The sequence below is a fragment of the Amyelois transitella genome, chromosome 28 (genome assembly GCF_032362555.1).
Source record: "Amyelois transitella isolate CPQ chromosome 28, ilAmyTran1.1, whole genome shotgun sequence".
NCBI lineage: Eukaryota > Metazoa > Arthropoda > Insecta > Lepidoptera > Pyralidae > Amyelois > Amyelois transitella.
Window position 1 is genome coordinate 3,840,771 of NC_083531.1, and position 21,108 is coordinate 3,861,878.

Here is a 21,108-nt window from a genome sequence, read left to right on the forward strand (position 1 = left end):
ATTGTGTCGCTTTATAAATAATTATAGATTTATAGATGAGCAGTTAATTCTCATCTGTAATTTACTCTTTCCCTTTAGCTCTTGCATGTCGATATCATAAAAGGCGACTAAGGGATTGGCAAATAAACTTGTGATTCTTCTTTTAGGCGATGGGCTAGCAACCTGTCACTATTTGAATCTCAATTCTATCAATAAGCCAAACAGCTGAACGTGGCCTTTCAGTATTTTCAAGACTGTTAGCTGTCTACCCCGCAAGGGATATAGACTTGATGATATGTATGTATGTCTAATTAACCATAAAATGTGTAATTACAGAAAATGTTCTTTTCTCATCATGCGCTGGCCGGGATTCGAACCCGGGACCTCCGGTGTCACAGACAAGCGTACTACCGCTGCGCCACAGCGGCTGTCTTGTGGTATATCAAGGCTATTTTTATATTTAAGGAATTAAATCCTGACAGATCGTTATCCAACTACGTCCTACCGTGACTTCGTAATGTCTCAACGAGTGAATGATAACGCAACGAACGTATTCATACATACATACATATAATCACGTCTATATCCCTGGCGGGGTAGACAGAGCTAACATTCTTGAAAACACTGATAGGCCACGTTCAGCTGTTTGGCTTAATGATAGAATTGAGATTCTAAACAGTGACAGGTTGCTAGCCCATCACCTACAAGAGGAATCCCAAGTTAATAAGCCTATCCTTTAGTCGCCTTTTACGACATCCATTGAAACGAGATGGAGTGGTTCCTATTCTTTTTTTTATTGGTGCCGGGAACCACACGATACGTTCGCGGGCGGAAAATAGGTTAACTTATTACATACATACATACATATAGTCACGTCTATATCCCTTACGGGGTAGACAGAGCCAATAGTCCCGAAAAGACTGCATGGCCACGTTCAGCTGCTAGGCTTAATGATGGAATTGAGATCCAAATAGTGACAGGTTGCTAGCCCATCGCCTAAAAAAAAGGATCGCAATTTCATAAGCCTATCCCTTAGTCGCCTTTTACGACATCCATGGGAAAGAGATGGAGTGGTGCTATTCTTTTTTGTATTGGTGCCGGGAACCACACGGCGTTAACTTATTAATTAGGAATAACCAACTCGTTGTTGTGTAAATAGGTAAATTATTATGATATTGATGTGTATTACAGGGAACATGGTCGAATAACAATTCGAAGAATAGTTCGCGATAAGTTGTAAGTAGTTCCGAGTTAAGTATTTATTTTTATTATGTTTACTGGACTGATAATATTTTATATTTGTTTATTATATTTGTATATCAGTGCCGTGTGGTTCTTGGCACAAATAGAATTTATAATAGGACCATTCCATCTCTTTTCCTTGGATGTCGTAAATGGTGACTAAGGGATAGGCTGCAATTAACACATTATACTGCATAAACAAATAATAACCTTCGATTCCCCTTGTAGGCGATGGGCTAGCAACCTGTCTATATTTGAATTACATCATGAAGCCAGTCAGTATTGAACGCGGCCTATCAGTCTTTTCAAGACTTTCGGCTCTGTCTACCCCGCAAGGGATAAAGACGTGATTATATGTAGTGGCCGGTACAAGAAAATGCCAATTTCACATGTACTTAAGGACCTAATACTTATCACTTCTGTTAGTAATATTATTCTACGAAAAGTCACGTACTGATTGAATGACGTCATAGGGTAACGTCTCCCTTTGGCGTGGGGCCAACCCAAACGGAACAATGACCTTTGCTAAACCTTTCGTCAGGATTTATACATAGATATATACATACATAAAATCACGCCTCTTTCCCGGAGGGGTACCTAGGCAGAGACTACATCTTTCCACTTGCCACGAACTCTGCATACTTCCTTCGCTTCATCCACATTCATAACTCTTCATGCAAGCTCGGCGGTTTCGGGTACTCTTGACCTGACCCTTTGCCACGACGTCCTTAATTAGGATTTATACACTATACTTAATTGACTTTTATTTAAAAAAAAATCAAATTCTGCATAGTCTGTGCATCAATTCATTTAAATTTGACATTCCTTTTGAAATTATATATTTTTTTTTAATTTAAATTACGATTAAACCAATAAATCGTAACAATGTATATGTAAGTACTCTCGTCCACATTTCTATTCTAAGTTCGGATAATTGTGAAGTTGACGTTACTGAAGGAAATGCTGCAGTGCAGTTTGTTAACGCTTCTTGTGCACTGACGCTTAAGAAGCGGTAGTAAACTAAGTTTTTAGTTATTTATTCGACGTCAACCAATGTTGTGAAACTGAAAGATATGACAATTAATAAGTGATGTTTGAAATGTCCCATAATCTATATTAATATATTATTATATTAATATATTGTTTGAACGCTCTAGATAATCTCAGGAACTACTAGTTCGAATTGAAAAATTATTTTTGCGTTGAAGAGGCCATTCATCGAGGAAGGCTATATAACATCACGCTGCAACTACAAGAAGCAAAGAAATAATGGAAAATGTGAAAAAAACGGGAAAAATTATTCATCCTTCAGGGCTTCAATGATGCCCAAAATAACTAGTCCGAAGTTGCGGACGAAGTCGCAGGCACAGCTAGTAATTAATAAAAACTTATAGAACGTTTCTATATAACGGTTAAAGATTTATTTATTTCTCAAAAAGAATAATTACATTTCATTCACTTACAGAGAAATAATAATACTAACTACTTACAGTAATTAATGTGACGGCGAGCTAAGTACATATACGTATATAAGTCGCAAGTTAACAATAAAAGATATTGACATAAGTTTCGAAAATAAAACAAAATACTAAAATTATAAACGAGAAAGTGTGTGAATTTGAGATACAAACATTGATTCAGATATTTATTTACTTGGGTTAGCAATCTGTCAATATTTGGATCTAAATTCTATTATTAAGTCAAACCACAGATGAACGTGGCACATCAATCTTTTCAAGACTGTTGGCTCTGTCTACCCCGCAAGGGATATACACGTGATGATTATATGAATGAATGAATATATTTACTTTTGAAATCATTGGATTCAAATATTGAAAGGTTACCAGCTCATCGGCTAAAGGAAAAAATTCCAATTCGTCAATTTCCCTTCATTGACTTTTAGATTCAGCACGGGAAGAATAATAGTGAAACTATACTACCTACTATAATAAATAAAGTAAGGGCGACAAAGAGATAGTCCTATAAACTTGGGATTCTTCTTTTAGGCGATGGGCTAGCAACCTGTCACTATTTTAATCTCAATTCCATCATTAAGCCAAACAGCTGAACGTGGCCTATCAGTCTTTTCATATCTGTTGGCTCTGTCTACCCCGCAAGGGATATAGACGTGATTGTATGAATATATATGTACTACTAAATATTGTGTAATATAAAATTATGCTTTTTTCCTTATTATTTCCCTGAGGATAGGCAGAGACTACATCTCCCGACTTCTCGGGTCTCGTAGTGAAAATAAAAAAAAACGTTGTTAATTATAGTTTATTATTGAAATAATTACAATGTTCACCTTTGATTAACAATTAATCTGTCATATTGTGCGTTACGTGCAAATAAACGTGTAAGAAGAGCAAATAAATATGTATAGGTAACGTTACTAGAGGCCGCCCGCGACTTCGTCTGCGTGGAAACCCTATCAATCCCGCGGGAACTATATGTAGCCTATATGTTATTCTGGGTCTTACCTACTAAATTTCATCGTAAACGGTTCAGTAGTTTTTGCGTGAAAGAGTAACAAACATCCATACTGACATACAAACTTTCGCATTTATAATATTAGTAGGATTTTATTGAAAATAAAAAAAAATGTAAGTGTTGCATATTACAGAAGTCAAAAAAAAAAATTAACAATATTTTGTTACATCAAATCATATTTTTCATTAAGAAGTCCCTAAGTACATATGCATGTTTTTTAAAAGAAATTTGGTAAGTAAATAAATGCTTTATTGTTCACTAAAGGAGTACATTACAAATATAAAACAGTACAGTACAAAGGCGGGCTTATCCCTGAGTGGGATCTCTTCCATCCAACCTGACAATAAAAGGATCACATACAAAATTGAGGCAAGGGTGACCAACAGTTCATTTACGAGTACAATTTAGAGTTTGGTCTTAAGTTATTTCTGTTTTATTATATACTAGCTGTGCCCGCGACTTCGTCCGCGTGAAATAGTTATTTTGGGCATCATTGAAGCCCTCAAGGATGAATAACTTTCCCCGTTTTTTTTTCACATTTTCCATTATTTCTTCGCTCCTAATAGCTGCAGCGTGATGTTATATAGCCTAAAGCCTTCCTCGATAAATGGTTTATTTAACACAAAAATAATTTTCCAATTCGAACCAGTAGTTCCTGAGATTAGCGCTTTCAAACAAACAAACTCTTCAGCTTTATAATATTACTATAGATTTTTTCATAGCAAGCCAATTGCTAATATAATTTGGTAAACATTGCATTTAATAAAAAAGTGTGAGTTAATTTTTACAAAGAAACTCTTCCTCTTCGTATCCTTAAAAAGTAATGCAAAATATATTAATAAAATATTTAAAAAAAAATTTTATAAAAATTATCACAAGTCAAGAAAAATATGAGATAAATAAAAAAAAAACTAGCAAGAAAAGTTAGCAGTAAAATTTTATAAATGCAATTTTTTCAGTTCCAATTTTCAAAATACTGTTTGAAGGCGGTGGGCTCTAAACCTTCCGGAACTTTTGACACGTGCACCTGAAAAATAAAGAACATTAAGTATAAAAAAGTTTTAAATTTTTTTTTAATTTTTTTTTTAATCTTGTCATAATTAATATTTAACAATTTATCAATTCACGAAAAAGTTTCAATTTTTTTTTTTATTATTTTAATCTTGTCATAATTAATATTTAAGAAAAAAAAAACACAGTCCACGGATCCATGAATCCAATACGGGTGAGGTTCCCCTGCAAAGGTTGCGGAGGTCAGACGGGAGTCGCTTCGTGTGAAAACCTGACTCACCCAATACAGAATCCTGGATCGTGGTTACAGGGGGACCTTTTCATTTTATTGTGTAACACATAGTTACGTCTACATCCCTTGCGGGGTAGACAGAGCCAACAGTCTTGAAAAACTGAAAATCCACTGTTTGGCTTAGTGGTAGAATTGAGATTCAAATAGTGACAGGTTGCTAGCCCGTCGCCTAAAAAAGCATCCCAAGTTTGTAAGCCTATCCCTTAGTCGCCTTTTACGACATCCATGAGATAGAGATGTAGTGGAACGATTCTTTTTTTAATATTGGTGCCGGGAACCACACGGCACCATTTGATAAACTAAAAAAAAATTATACATTTCATCAAATATTAATCTTACCCAATGCGGTAAGTTGTGGGCTTTCAAATACTGCTGCGCTCTGTTCATAGCCTCGGCTTTCTCCTGCATAAAAAAAAAAAATAATTTTTAATAGGAATGATGACAATTTTATTTTTTGTTTTGGTTTTAATTTAGTTTCAGAACAACTAAAACATTGCTCAATTAACAATTTAGTTAAATTTATTAGTGAAAACCTGTATTATATTTAAAAACCGATATTAAATAAAAATAAAATACATTAAGAAAATACCTTTTCATTAGATTGCTTGCCGACCCAAACGTATATGCCGCTGCTGCCGGTGTCCAATACATAGCATTCCTGTAAAATTTATTATAAAATATATCAATCAATCAATAAAATATTTTATTTTCTCTCAAATCTCAAGCAGTAATTACATAACATACCCCCCACCCCCCAACCATCACTTGTGGTTAACATAACTCATGGTATCTCATATATATATATATATATATATATATATTGATATATATATATATATATATATATTGAGATACCATGAGTATCATATATATATACATATATATATATATATATTCTGATATATAGATAAATCTAAAAATAAAGTAAAAATTAAGAAAGTTTGCTAAGAAAAGCAAGAAGTGTGAACAGTGAAGAGTGAACGCTGGTTTTTTTTCGTTTCCATGTATGTTATTTATTATTTTTTTACTTTTCAAGTGAATTAATCATTCATATTGTTGTCTTGTATTAAAATTGTTCTTATTAATTATTTTTTATTGATATTAGGAGTACCCGTAATCGTCGAATATGCATGGAAAGAGTAATGAGTGTGGAGGAAGCGGGTGAGGTCTGTAAGGATCGTAGCGAATAAAAATCCATAGTCTCTGTCTACCCCAATGGGAGACAGGCTTCTTATTAAAAAAAAATAGTTTCGCCAACCTGGCTGTTCAGCTGGTCCTGCGTCAATGGCGCCGGGAGTTTCGTAATCTTCATAGAGCCAAAGTTGTCTGAAATTTCACTGAGTGACACTTCTTTAATATCGCCGCGTTCGAATTCCTGTGTATAGAAAAAAAAAATTAAATTTTTTTTTTTTTAAGTTTGTAGTTTAGGGTTTTTTTTTAATTAGGCATATTTAGTAATAGACATAAAGACGTGTTTATTTAGTATAACTTAACAATGTGTATTAATTAATGAAAAAAAAATACATACATACATATGTTCACGTCTATATCCCTTGCGGGGTAGACAGAGCCAACAGTCTTGAAAGGACTGAATAGCCACGTTAGGCTATTTGGCTTAATGATAAAAAAAAACATTTATATTATACACCCTGTATAGATTATACAGGTTGAAATTTTATTGGTAAAGGAATTTGTTAACGATGGATGGTCATGTCAGATAAAGCACGAACGTGCGGTTAAAAAATCACATCTTCTATAGTTCTAACAAACAAGATGTGTGGTGTATCGTGTTACATATTTTAAAAAATTAGAAAATTATGAACACTATCCATGTTTTTGTCGGTTAATTAGATAAAATGTTAACCAGAATCAAATACAGAGTACACCCTTGCAACATGCAACGAGATTTACCAGACACCCTGTATATCTAAAGATCATATAGCGTATAATTTTGAAGAAATAAGGAAGTCATAAGAAGGTCTAGGGCGATTCAGGGATAGGCTTACAAACTTGGGATTCTTTTTTTAGGCGATGGGCTAGCAACCTGTCACTATTTGAATCTCAATTCTATCATTGAGCCAAACAGCTGAACGTGGCCTATCAGTCTTTTCAAGGCTGTCGCCTCTGTCTACCCCGCAAGGGATATAGACGTGACCATATGTATGTAAGTAAAGTTACCTCATCATCCCCGCCTTCTGAAGCATCAGCAACGGAATCCAAGTCTCCAGAGCCGAGCGCTGAGAAGAACTCTTCCGTGTCATTGCCACTAGAGAACGGATCTACGAAGATATAAATAAATAAATACATACGGGACAAATTACACTGATCGAGTTAGTCTCGAAGTAAGTTCGAGACTTGTGTTACGAGATACTAACTCAACGATACTATATTTTATAATAAATACTTATATAGATAAACATCCAAGACCAATCGCAGGCGCAGCGGTAGTGCGCTTGTCTGTATCACCGGAGGTCCCGGGTTCGAATCCCGGCCAGGGCATAATGAGAAACGAACTTTCTCTGATTGGCCTAGGTCATGGGTGTTTATCTATATATTTATTATAAAATATAGTAACTTACTTCGAGGTTAACTCAATCTGTGTAATTTGTACCGTAACAAAAAAAAAAAAGAAAAAAACAGAAAAACTTCTTTTCCCATCATGTTCTGGCCGGGATTCGAACCCGGGACCTCCGTTGTCACAGACAAGCGTAAGTACTACTGCTGCGCCACAGAGGCCGTCATGAATTAATTATAATCTAATATATCTAATACTAGCTGTGCCCGCGACTCCGTCCGCGTTGAATAGTTATTGTGCATTTTTTTCGCACATTTTCCATTGTTTATTCGCTCCTTATATTTGAATTGAAGCGTGATGTTATATAGCCTAAAGCCTTTTCGATAAATGGTCTATTCAACACAAAAATAATTTTTCAATTTGAGCCATTAGTTCCTGAGGTTAGCGCGTTCAAACAAACAAACTCTTTAGCTTTATAATATTAGTATAGATTTATAAATCTACTAGCTGTCCCGGCAAACGTTGTTTTGCCATATAAATATTTTTTAAGTTATTTCTTGTTAAAACAACACACAAACAAACATCAACGGCCGCCCTAATCTCCAAGGCACCATAGTCATAGCATAAGTTTATTAGAATTCCCTTAGTCGCCTTTTACGACATCCATGGGAATGATATGGAACGGCCCTATACTGAAGTGTCGGGAACCACACGGCACTTAAATACAACACAAATTATCTTTATCTATACTAATATTATAAAGCTGCGGGGCAGCGGGGAAAATTCATCCTTGAGGGCTTCAATGATGCCCAAAATAACTATTCCACGCGGACGAAGTTGCGGGCACAGCTGCAGTTGCTCATAAAAAAATGCATATGATAGAAACACACTTTACACCTTTGAGTGGAAGGAAACCAAACAGGAGATTGGCGTTGGTTGGAAATAAACGGGGAAAATTATTCCACGCGGACGGAGTCGCGGGCACAGCTAGTACCAAAATTCAAATTTAAATAAAAAAATTTTTATTCATTATTAAGTATAGGATACTTCGTATCGCTTAATAATTGTAAAAACGTATGGTTCAACAACATTGGTTGACGTCAAATAAATTACTTAAAACTAAGTTTACTGCCACTTCCAAGGCGTCAGTGCAGATGAAGCGGTAACAAACTGCACTGCAGCATTTTCTTCAACAACGTCAACTTCACAATATCAATTAAACTTAGAATAGAATGTGGACGAGAGAATACATTGTTTACCTACCTAATACTCACCTATGTGCCGTGCGGTTCTCGGCACCATTACAAAAAAAGAATAGGACCACTCCATCTATTTCCCACGGATATCGTAAAAGGCGACTATGGGATAGGCTAATAAACTTGGGATTCCTCTTTTAGGCGATGGGCTAGCAACCTGTCACTATTTGAATCTCAATTCCATCACAAAGCCAAACAGCTGAGCGTGGCCTATCAGTCTTTTCAGGACTGTTGGCTCTGTCTACCCCGCAAGGGATGTATGACGTATGACGGCCTCTGTGGCGCAGCGGTAGTACGCTTGTCTGTGACACCGGAGGTCCCGGGTTCGAATCCCGGTCAGAGCATGATGAGAAACGAACTTTCTATGATTGGTCTGGGTCTTGGATGTTTATATATCTAAGTATTTATTATAAAACATAGTATCGTTGAGTTAGTATCTCGTAACACAAGTCTCGAACTTACTTCGAGGCTAACTCAACCTGTGTAATTTGTCCCGTATATATTTATTTACTAGAGGCCGCCCGCGACTTCGTCCGCATGGAAACCCTATCAATCCCGCGGGGACTCTGGGATAAAAAGTAGCCTATGTGTTATTCTGGGTCTTCAGCTACCTACATACCAAATTTCATGGTAATCGGTTCAGTAGTTTTTGCGTGAAAGAGTAACAAACATCCATACATCCATACAAACTTTCGCCTTTATAATAGTAAGTAGGATAGGATGTATGTATGTATATACTCACCTATGATCTCCACATTTCCTCTACCGTTATGATCCTGGTCCCGTATCTGATTGGCCACAGATATAGCTTTAATTCTCTCCATGTTTTTCGCTTTATCGCCGACAAACACGTAAATTGTGTGGTCGATGTCAAGTATGAAGCAGTCCCCTTTGTTCATGGATTCTACTGAGGCTTCCACCTAAAAATACGTACATACAAACATACACAACAACAAACTCTTCAGCTTTATAGAATAGAATAGATTTATTTTCAAAATTGGATACAAGTTTATACACTTAGGATTCCTCTTTTAGGCGATGGGCTAGCAACCTGTCACTATTTGAATCTCAGTTCTATCATTAAGCCAAAGCTGAACGTGGCCATTCAGTCTTTTCAAGACTGTTGGCTCTGTCTACCCCGCAAGGGATATAGACGTGACCATATGTATGTATGTATGTATGTATACAAGGTATCACTTATTGACGTCACATCACTTAAATTTAATTATAACTACTGCCGCTTCCAAAGCGCATGTGTAGAAGAAGCGGCGGAACAAACTACACTGCAGCATTGTCATCGGACGTCAATATACAAATATAGATCTCTTCAATCTAAATCATGGACGAATGCATATTGTCTACATTAAAAAATATGAATGAATATAGAACTAGTTATTTCAATACGAATATTTCGTCAAATAAATTAAGATAAAGATAAAATAAAATATGTACACACTGTACAATATATTATAGTAGGTATATAATATTAGTATAGATGGTGCTTGCCGACAATAACAATATATTACAACTTGATGCGACCTTTCTCTTAAACTGCTTCGCTTCAGACCTGCTTCTGGTGTTCTCGGGCCTCAAGAGATGAAAATCTTGTACATACATACATACATCCATATAATCACGTCTATATCCCTTGCGAGGTGGAGCAGAGCCAACAGTCTTGAAAAGACTGATAGGCCACCTTCAGCTGTTTGGCTTAATGATGGAATTGTGATTCAAATAGTGACAGGTTGTTACATCGGAGAAGAATCGCAAGTTTATTAGTCTTTCCCTTAGTCGCCTTTTACGTCATCCATGGGAAAGAGATGGAGTGGTACTTTTTTTACGTGCCGAGAACCACACGGCACCTAGAAATGTTTGCGGAAATTCGGGGATTTGTGGTTTTAGGATTGATTTTTGAAACTAACTTTTCCGTATAGTGCTAATTAAGCATTCAGTCAGCTCTTTAAACTAAGTCCTTAAGATTTTACCATAACTGGTTAGAAGAGGCATCTAACTTCTTCCTGCAAAGTGTATAAGGTCTTTGGACTACTAATTGGCTGTTTCCTCACCTGCCGAACCCTGACATTCTTCTAAACCTTGATATGGAAGAGCCTCTTAAAACTAAGTCCTCAAGATTTCAACAGAAATGGTCACAAAAGGCATCTAACTCCTTCCAGCAAACTTTATAAGGTCTTTGGTCTACTAATTGGCTATTTCCTCACCTGCTGAAACCTGACATTCCTCTAAACCTTGATATGGAAGAGTCTCTTAAAACTAAGTCCTAAATATTTCACCAGAACTGGTCACAAAAGGCATCTTACTTCTTCCAGCAAACTTTCTAAGGTCTTTTTTTTAGACAAATTACACTGATTGAGTTAGCCTCGAAGTACATTCGAAACTTGTGTTACGAGATACTAACTCAACGATACTATATTTTATAATAAATACTTATATAGATTAACATCCAAGACCCAGGCCAATCAGAGAAAGTTCTTTTCCCATCATGCCTTGACCGGGATTCGAACCCGGGACCTCCGGTGTCACAGACAAGCGTACTACCGCTGAGCCACGGAGGCCGTCAAACTTTATGAGGTCTTTGGTCTACTAATAGGCTGTTTCCTGCTACAACTAGTTGGCTGATTCCTCACCTGTCTAACCCTGACATTCCTCTTGCCCTTGATCTGGAAGAGTCTCTTCTCAGCGCCAGCATTGATGGTCACGTGGCTGAACCCTGACACATGCCCTCCGTCCATATAACGGATAGCTACGAATCAAACATGTTAACAAAAGTTATAAGAGTTAAAATCTTGTTGACTTGGAATCCTTTTGGGCTAGGATATAATCAAGTTTTTATCCCTTACGGGGTAGACAGAGCCACATTTAAATCGCAGCAATAGTTTTTCTAGGATGTAAAGAGAAGAAAAAGAAGAAAGAGTTTTGTCTGTTAATAATGGCTGCTTCTAACCGACCAAAAGAGGAGGAGGAGGTTTGAAGCAGCCAGCGAAATTAAATCATTTTTCTGCTCTTCTGTTTTACCGTTCGCTATTACCTGGTGCCGTGTGGTTCCCGGTACTAATATAAAAAAGAATAGGACCACTCCAACTATCTCCTATAGTTCTCGTAAAAGGCGACTAAGGGAATGGCTTCTAAACTTAAGATTATTTTAGGCGATGGGCTAGCAAGCTGTCACTATTTGAATCTCAATTAACGTGGCCTATCAGTCTTTCAAGACTGCTTGCTCTGTCTACCCCGCAATGTATATAGACGTGATTATACGAACGAATGAACGAATTACCTGGTGGGAAATAGTCCAAGATGAATGAACTATTAAATGCTCCTGTATATAATTTTGTGTACATAAATAAATAAATATATACGGGACAAATGTGTAATTTGTCCCTTATATATATTTATTTATTTATTTATTAAATAAATAACGAATTACCTGGTGGGAAATAGTCCAAGAACTGCCTAGATTCATAACCCTGGGTCTCTCTGTGCTGCACAGCAGCCCCCTGGAACTGGTTATCATCGAGGTTCACTGACAAAATGGCGGCCGCGCCGGCTTCATCTTGAGACGTGTTACTACCCAGCCAGAAGTGAATGTCCCAGTTCAGGTTTGGTACTTGTCCCGATGTCTGGGTAAATCGATGTTTAGGTCAGCACAGAGGTGGAAATTAGGGGTTTGGTAACGTTACGTAATTAACACTTAAAGTAACGGTAAATGACGGTTATTTTCAAATAGTTGTGAGTGATACCGTGATATCTGTAATACATATATACATAAAATCACGCCTCTTTCCCGGAGAGGCAGGCAGAGACTACATCTTTCCACTTGCCACGATCTCTGCATACTTCCTTCGCTTCATTCACATTCATAACTCTCTTCATGCAAACTCGGCGGTATATATATAATTATATCTGTAATGTAATTTTATTACGATATTAAATAACGTTACTTATATATCGTAACCAATAAACGTAAAAGAATAGCGATACCAATTAACTTTATAAAAATAACGTTACCAATTAACGTAATAAATATTGTTACCGATATGTGTAATGAAAATCTGTTCTGATTTATAATATATATATAAAAATAATGGTACTGTTTGTCTGTCGCATCGCAACTGTACGACACGCGACGCGATTAGAACTGTGAATCATCGGAAACAGTCGTAACTATACAATCGATACCTTCAACTGTTAACTAATATCATCAATAACGTTATATGAATTTACTATAAGAATTTATTATGTAAGTACTTACGTTCAACACGATGTAAGAATCTCCAGAATAAAAGTTGCCGTATTGTTGTTTGGGAACGGGAACCGGTTCGAAATCCTGGAACAAAATTGCGGTGAACGATTTGGCGGAGGAATACATCGTGATATCCATTAAAAAAGACAATCATCTATACCTGCCGTGTGGTTCCCGGCACCAATATTAAAAAGAATAGGACCACTCCATCTCTTTCCGATGGATGTCGTAAAAGGCGACTAAGGATAGGCTTACAAACTTGGGATTCTTTTTAGGCGATGGGCTAGCAACCTGTCACTATTTGAATCTCAATGGCCATTCAGTCTTTTCAAGACTGTTGGCTCTGTCTACCCCGCAAGGGATATGGACGTGACCATATGTATGTATGTATGTAATCATCTATACTAATATTATAAAGCTGAAGAGCTTGTTTGTTTGTTTGAACGCGCTAATCTTAGGAACTACTGGTTCGAATTGAAAAATTCATTTTGTGTTCAATACACCATTTATCGAGGAAGGCTTTAGGCTATATAACATCACGCTGCATCTGTTAGGAGCGAAGCAATAATGGAAAATGTGAGAAAAACGGGAAAAATTATTCATCCTTGAGGGCTTCAAAGATGCCCAAAATAACTATTCCACGCGGACGAAGTCGCGGGTTTATTTAGTGGTTTATAAATTCGGCTTGAATTCTTTGTTTAGGCGATGCGGTCTTGCAACCAGCCACTGTTTGAATCTCAATTCTATCACTAAGCCATACAGACGTGGTCATAACCTTTTCAAGACTGTAGGCTCTGTCTGCCCCGTAAGGCATAGAGTCGTGTTTATATGTTTGTATTATAAAATGTATTATAAATTCGTGTGGTTTTCAGCACCAATACAAAAAAGAATAGGAGGACCACTCCCTCTCTTTCCCATGGATGTCGTAAAAGGCGACTAAGGGATAGGCTTACAAACTTGGGATTCTTTTTTAGGCGATGGGTTAGCAACCTGTCACTATTTTAATCTCAAGTCTATCATTAAGCCAAATAGCTGAACGTGGCCATTCTGTCTTTTCAAGACTATGGCTCTGTCTACACCGCAAGGGATATAGACCATATGTATGTATTATTATAAAAGCAGTAATATAAAATAGAAATTGGCATCAGTAATACCACGGTACCGCACGCGTCTCAGAAACAGTAAACCAAGAATCATGAGTTTAGGAGTAATCTTAAAATAACATGAAACGGTATGTTATGTTGTGACAGGCAAGACCACCTAGAGTTATGTTCGTTGTGTGATGGACATTGTGCGTTGAATTTTAGACTAGCTGTGCCCGCGACTTCGTGCGCGTGGCTTAGTTATTATGGGCATCATTGAAGCCCTCAAGGATGAATAATTTTACCAGTTTTTTTAACATATTCTTTTTTTTTTCATAGAAAAAGAAGAAGAATCCCAAGTTGATATATATATCCTTTAGTCGCCTTTTACGACATCCATGGGGAAGAGATGGAGTGGTCCTATTCTTGTTTCTATTGGTGCCGGGAACCATATTAGTATAGATTAGCTTTAGCGTTAGCATTAGCTAGATTAGAAATCAGAATAAAATAACACTTGTGTATTCTTCGGTACGTTTACGAATCTCATCTTCAATCTCATTCATCAATTCAAATTCATACATACAATCACGTCATTATGCCATACGGGGAAGATAGAGCCAACCCAAAAGACCCACAAAGAGCGAAAAGCCACATTCAGCTGTATGATTTAATGATGTAAATGAGACTCAAATAGTTGCTAGCTAGTAGGTTGCTAGCGCGTCGCCTAAAATTAGTATTCCAAGTTTATTAGCCTATCCCTTAGCCGCCTTCTACAACATCCATGGGAAAGATTTGGGGTAGTCCTATTCTAAAATGACGGGAACCACACGGCATCAAAATGTTACATTTATGTTTACTTTTAGTACTGTTGTAATACTTAATTTTGTTGAAAAAGAGTTTAAATAACACAACTCGATCCAGAACACACACGTCTATAAAACTGACTCGGGCAGTAAATCTTTATTAATCTGTCATTTACGATCTTGGATCCGATTATCGAAAACCGAACTATTGTATACGAATTAGTGCGTGAAGTATTCGAATACCTTCCGAGTTACTTTTGAATTTCGAATGCGAAATAAAAAGTAGTTACTTAATTGAGACAGATAATAAATTCTATCATTAAGTCATACAGCTGAACGTGGCTTTAAAGGCACTGCGAGGCTGTTGGCTCTGTCTACCCCGTAAAGATTGATATACGTATGTATGTATGTCGACAGATAATTCATTTATTTGTTTAGTTATATGGAAGAGAATGATTCCATGTTGTATTTTTTTTAAATAAGACTTTCTTAAATAAATTGTACCATTCAGTCAGACACACAGACAGACCAAAAATTAAAAAAAAAATGCTTTCTATTATTGGTTCTGTGTCCCTCTATCCATTTCAGTTAAAAATACTAAATGTACAGACAAAATATTTTTACTGTTTTATTATACGAGTATGTATAGATTTTCCGTTCCGTTAGAAAGATTTGGCTTATAAACATTTTATAAGCCAAATCTTATCGGAACTTCCATTTATCGGAATGTCGACTACAAAATTCATACGACTTGTTTTCGTACACTTTAAATGTAAGAACCGACCCGGAATTATTTCAGTGCATGATCACCACAGCTTCTCAAAATAAGACTGTTTACCTGTGAACGAATTAACTTGACCGATTTAGATCATGTTATTGTTACAAGACTTATTGCTTGGAAAATCGTCTTGTGTTTTTCTAAAAATATGTGGTGTGGCATCGGTTGGTATTCAAACTAATGTATAAACTTTGTTCACATAACAGTCATGATAGAGGTAGGATATATTAATTGGACACCCTTCTTCCTCCTGGCTTTAGTCCCGGTCGCATCCTCACCACTCTGGAGAGGAGCCCGGGGTATGCCTTCGACCATGGATCTTGGATTAGGTGAGTCATGCTTTTACACGAAGCGACTCCCGTCTGACCTCCGCAACTTTTGGTGGGGAACCAGTTGCTTGAATGTGTAGGTTTCCTCACGATGTTTTCCCTCACCGTAAGAGCATCGGTTAGTTTACAAACTAAAGAACATAACTTCGAAAATAGACATTGGTACATGGCCGTAAAGGGATTTGAATCTGTGCACTTTTGCGAATCACGCATTTTAACCGGGTATCTTACTGATTCGACCATCGACGTCACTCTCTTTACCTGACCTCTTGTTATATACATATTTGAAAATGTCATAGCATTCAAAATAATAAAAATAAATAAATAAATATATACGGGACAAATTACACAGTTTGAGTTAGCCTCGAAGTAAGTTCGAGACTTGTGTTTTGAGATACTAACTCAACGATACTATGTTTTATAATAAATACTTATATAGATAAACATCCAAGACTCAGAACAATCAGAAAAAAGTTCTTTTCTCATCATACCCTGGCCGGGATTCGAACCCGGGTCCTCCGGTGACACAGCCAAGCGTACTACACCCACTCTCTTTTATTTTCAATACCAATTCGGTTCTAGTTTTGTTTTGAAAAGAATTAAGTACCTACGAGTATATCTACGCTCAACATTTCAACACGATTTGAAGTGTGATATGTGTTTGGTTAACGTTGAATTTAGCTCCGTTGTTTTCTTTGGAAGTGCATCAAATAGAAGTATTTCTCAATTCGAACATAAATTACATGACAAAATAACTTTTGTGATGGATGAATGAGTGAAAATATTTTGGTTATAATAAAAAGGTGCCGTGTGGTTCCCGGCACCAATACAAAAAAGAATAGGACCATTCCATCTCTTTCCCATGGATGTCGTAAAAGGCGACTAAGGGATAGGCTTACAAACTTGGGATTCTTTTTTAATGCGATGGGCTATCAACCTGTCACTATTTGAATCTCAATTCTATCATTAAGCCAAACAGCTGAACGTGGCCTATAAGTCTGCTCAAGGCTGTTGGCTTTGTCTACCCCGCAAGGGTTATAAACGTTATTATATGTATGTATGTATAAAAAAGAAGCTTCTAACCTCAATTCTCCAGACTTCTAAACCTGGTTTCTTCCCTGAATTTTGAAATGCAGCATGGACTTCCGGCATTCTGAAAAGATAGAATTGAATCTTCATTTTTTACCGCCTTCAAAAAAAGGGTGGAACTCGGTTCGAACTGAACCGGTTTTGATACGGTTTACAGGAAAAATAGGAAAGTGTTTGTCACAACAATAAGGAGAAGTTTTTAAAATGTTAACCGACAACAAAACAGGATGACATCGATTAGAGCTAATAAATAAAAATTAAAAAATTTAAATTATGCGGAGTTTAATAAATAAAAATTAAAAAATTTAAATTATGTAGAGAATTATAATTAAAAATTAAAAAAATTAAATTATGTAGAGTTTAATAAATAAAAATTACAAAATTTAAATTATGTACAGTTTAATAAATAAAAATTTAAATTATTTTATCACTACATCAGTGTAGGATACGCTACTCGTACTGGCTAACAATAATCAACATACATACATACATATCGTCACGGCTATGTCCCTTGCGGGATAGACAGAGCCAACAGTCTTGAAAAGACTGAATGGCCACGTTCAGCTATTTGGCTTAATGATAAAATTGAGATTCAAATAGTGACAGGTTGCTAGCCCATCGCCTTAAAAAAGAATCCCAAGTTTGTAAGCCTTGGAGTGGTCCTATTCTTTTTTGTATTGGTGCCGGGAACCACACGGCAATAAACAATGCACACAGAATACATCATCATACAGATTATGGCATCACAATATTCGTATACCTACATCACATGACCATCCTATTATGCGTGTTTAAATAAACAAGATACATATACAAGTTCCGTGTGGTTCCGGCACCAATAAAGCAAAAGAATAGGACCACTCCATCTTTTTCCCATGGATTTTGTAAAAGGCGACTAAGGGATAGGCTTATTGTTACGAACTCCTTAGAGTGTTCCGAACTCCTTTATAGAGGACAAACATTTTGTAATTTAAAATAAGGAAAAAAAATATTTTCATTATTTTCAGCATATTTCCTATACTTATAAACTTGGGAACTCTTCTTTAAGGCGATGTGCTAGCAACCTGTCACAATTTGAATCTCAATTCCATCATAAAGCCAAACAGCTGAGCGTGGCCTATCAGTCTTTTCAAGACTATTGGCTCTGTCACCCCGCAAGGGATATAGACGTGACCATATGTATGTATGTATAAAAATCATGGCAACCGTTGCTATGGCGTATACCAAGAAGGTTGGCTACAATGACCATCCTTATTCTGCGTGTTTGAATAAACAAGGGTAATATTTATCTGCGGTTGACTGTACATACATACATACATATAATCACGCCTATATCCCTTGCGGGGTAGACAGAGCCAACAGTCTTGAAAAGACTGATAGGCCACGCATTACGTTTTAAATAAACAAGTGTAATATTTATCTGCGGTTGACTGTACATACATACATACATATAATCACGCCTATATCCCTTGCGGGGTAGTCAGAGCCAACAGTCTTGAAAAGACTGATAGGCCACGCATTACGTGTTAAATAAACAAGTGTAACATTTATCTGCGGTTGACTGTACATCGGCGTGAAATTGCGTAACCGTAAATCCGCATTGCCTTCACGGTTTTAGTGATGTTATGTTAGTCATCGTTCAGGCAATTCAGGTTTCAGTACTTTTATACATATAGGTACCTACATTGCATTACTACACGCCTGTATTTGTAGGTATCTATGCTTTAAACAGCAAGACATAGCGAATTGGTATTATTATTTAACAACTGTATCTTTGTACCTATGTTTGACAAATAAACTGATTGATTGATTGTTCCCACGGGGGTGGACTGGAGTAGAGGCAATGATTTCATATCAAAATAATAATCCTACTAATATTATAAATGCGAAAGTTTGTGAGAATGTCAGGATGATTGTTACGTTTGTTACTCTTTCACACAAAAACTACTGAACGATGAAATTTGGTATGTAAGTAGCTGAAGACCCAGTATAACATATAGGCTACTTTTTATCCCAGAGTTCCCGCGGGATTGATAGGGTTTCCATGCGGACGAAGTCGCGGGCGGCTTTCTTATTATATAATAAGAAAGCCGTGTGCCGTGTGGTTTCCGGCGCTAATATTAAAAAAGAATAAAACCCTCTCCATCTCGTTCCCATGGCTATCGTAAAAGGCGCCTCAAGGATAGGCTTATGAACTTGGGATTCTTCTTTTAGGCGATGGGCTAGCAACTTGTCACTATTTGAATCTCAATTCTATCACTAAGCCAAACAGCTGAGCGTGGCCTATCAGTCTTTTCAAGACTGTTGGCTCTGTCTACCCCGCAAGGGATATAGACGTGGACTGTATGTAGGTATATATCTAAGTAGCTGTACTTATTTCTACAACTGTAGGTATGGTGTGTTTGTAATACTTCAGTTTACAAGAGTGCCACTTCAGAAACGGCGCATTGCTATTATGCTGCAATTAATATCTTTAATATCACTAATCATGAGACAAGGTCTCTCTCACCGTGGTCATCATTCAAGCTGAATTCTACGATTTTCAATAAGCAGGTAATAACTAGGTGTGGAGTCAGGCTATAATCTGAATAATTATGTAATATCAGGTCAGAGACTAGCTCCAAATGCATACATACGTATAGTCACGTCTATATCCCTTGCGGGGTAGACAGAGCCAACAGTTTTGAAAATACTAATGGCCACGTTCGGCTGTTTGGCATTGAAATCCAAATAGTGACAGGTTGCTTGTTCATTGACAAAAAAAAGAATCACAAGTTCATAACAGTAACAGCACAAAACAAACAGAGCTTGTAGGTACAAAGGCGGACTTATCGCTAATGCAATCTCTTCCAGTCAATTTTTTTTTGATTTGACTGTACCTATTTTGATGAATTCGGGGATGGCATGAGCGTGATGAATGTAGTTGAAGCAAAAGATGAATTTATTATGCTTATGTAGGGCCATGACACATGTAGGTATGATTTTATGTAAGTAGGTACATGTAGGTAGGTATATAGCCTCTTTTTTACAAAATTTCTAAATTGAATTGCTCGGGTTTAGTATTTAATGACACAATAGCCATAGTTCTAGTCAAGATAGCAATTGCCTTGAAAAGTTGACACTATTTTTCCAACCGGCAATTTTATCACAAAATCAACAAGGATAACTAGAACAATTACAAAAAATTCAACTTACTTTTACTATTTTTCCTTCAAATGTCCAATTAAAACTATTAATATAAGGAATTATAACTGTAAATAGTAAATTGGTAGAATAATTTCAATAACTTTCACGAAATTTTCGCCGCGAATTTTGGCGGGAAACGACGAAAAACGCGCGTCTATCCCCTCCGAAGTCTGAAAGAGTACTAAATTGCTAAACTAAAATGGCAGCCGCTAATGACCAACGAGACTATTTCACCATTGTTTTTTTAATGCACATGAAAATGTTGACGCGCATCCATTTAATTAATTAGTTAAAAAAGTAAAACGTATTCGTTATTTCCTACGTAATTATTTATTTGATTTTTTTAAACGAACGGTTCTTAATGAGTTCAATCATTATTATTTGAAATAATAGCATTGATAACAAATCCAATTTTAATCGCGTACAAAAGTTGGTATGCTAAAAACAAAATTGAAGTAAAAATTTATGAGGTAGATAGGTAGGGGAAAATATATACAGGACAATATGAACAACAGTCTCGATTCTTATGATTCGTACCTAGACTGAAATAGAACTGAAAAAGAATAGTCACTGCGGAAACAACTCTTTTGACAATATTTTCGTTCTACCAGAATACCAATGTACACCTGCGACTCCGCCCGCGTAGTACGAAAAATCCCATAGATTCCTTTCCCGGGATTCATTTTTCCTTTTTCGGGAATGAATTTCAGAAAATCCTCTGTTAACACAACTAGACTTCAACTAGGAACCTACATGACAAATTTCCTTTTATGACATCCATGAGAAAGAGATGGA

The 21,108-nt window shown here is 36.5% G+C and overlaps 1 protein-coding gene across 1 annotated transcript; it reads right to left on the reverse strand.

Annotated features, from left to right (window-relative positions):
- Nucleotides 1-3,511: 3,511 nt before the first annotated feature.
- Nucleotides 3,512-20,494, reverse strand: LOC106139480 (gelsolin). The gene is made up of 11 exons (XM_013340936.2): nucleotides 20,323-20,494; nucleotides 17,122-17,191; nucleotides 13,056-13,130; nucleotides 12,231-12,423; nucleotides 11,434-11,549; nucleotides 9,531-9,708; nucleotides 7,196-7,296; nucleotides 6,276-6,392; nucleotides 5,607-5,675; nucleotides 5,357-5,419; nucleotides 3,512-4,741 (listed from the first exon to the last, which is right to left on the reverse strand). The coding sequence occupies exons 2-11, from the start codon at nucleotides 17,188-17,190 to the stop codon at nucleotides 4,670-4,672; spliced, it is 1,053 nt and encodes a 350-aa protein (XP_013196390.1). The 5' UTR covers nucleotide 17,191; nucleotides 20,323-20,494; the 3' UTR covers nucleotides 3,512-4,669.
- Between the last annotated feature and the right edge of the window lie 614 nt (nucleotides 20,495-21,108).

What these genes read in the sequence shown, in the direction of transcription:
- LOC106139480 (XM_013340936.2), bottom strand. Translation starts at nt 17,190, where the DNA reads ATGCCGGAAGTCCATGCTGCATTTCAAAATTCAGGGAAGAAACCAGGT. An exon ending in GGAATGTCAGGGTTAGACAG is followed by an intron (nt 9,709 to 11,433) that starts GTGAGGAATCAG and finishes ACGTATTTTTAG; the next exon opens with GTGGAAGCCTCAGTAGAATC. An exon ending in GCAAGCAATCTAATGAAAAG is followed by an intron (nt 5,420 to 5,606) that starts GTATTTTCTTAA and finishes TTTTTTATGCAG; the next exon opens with GAGAAAGCCGAGGCTATGAA.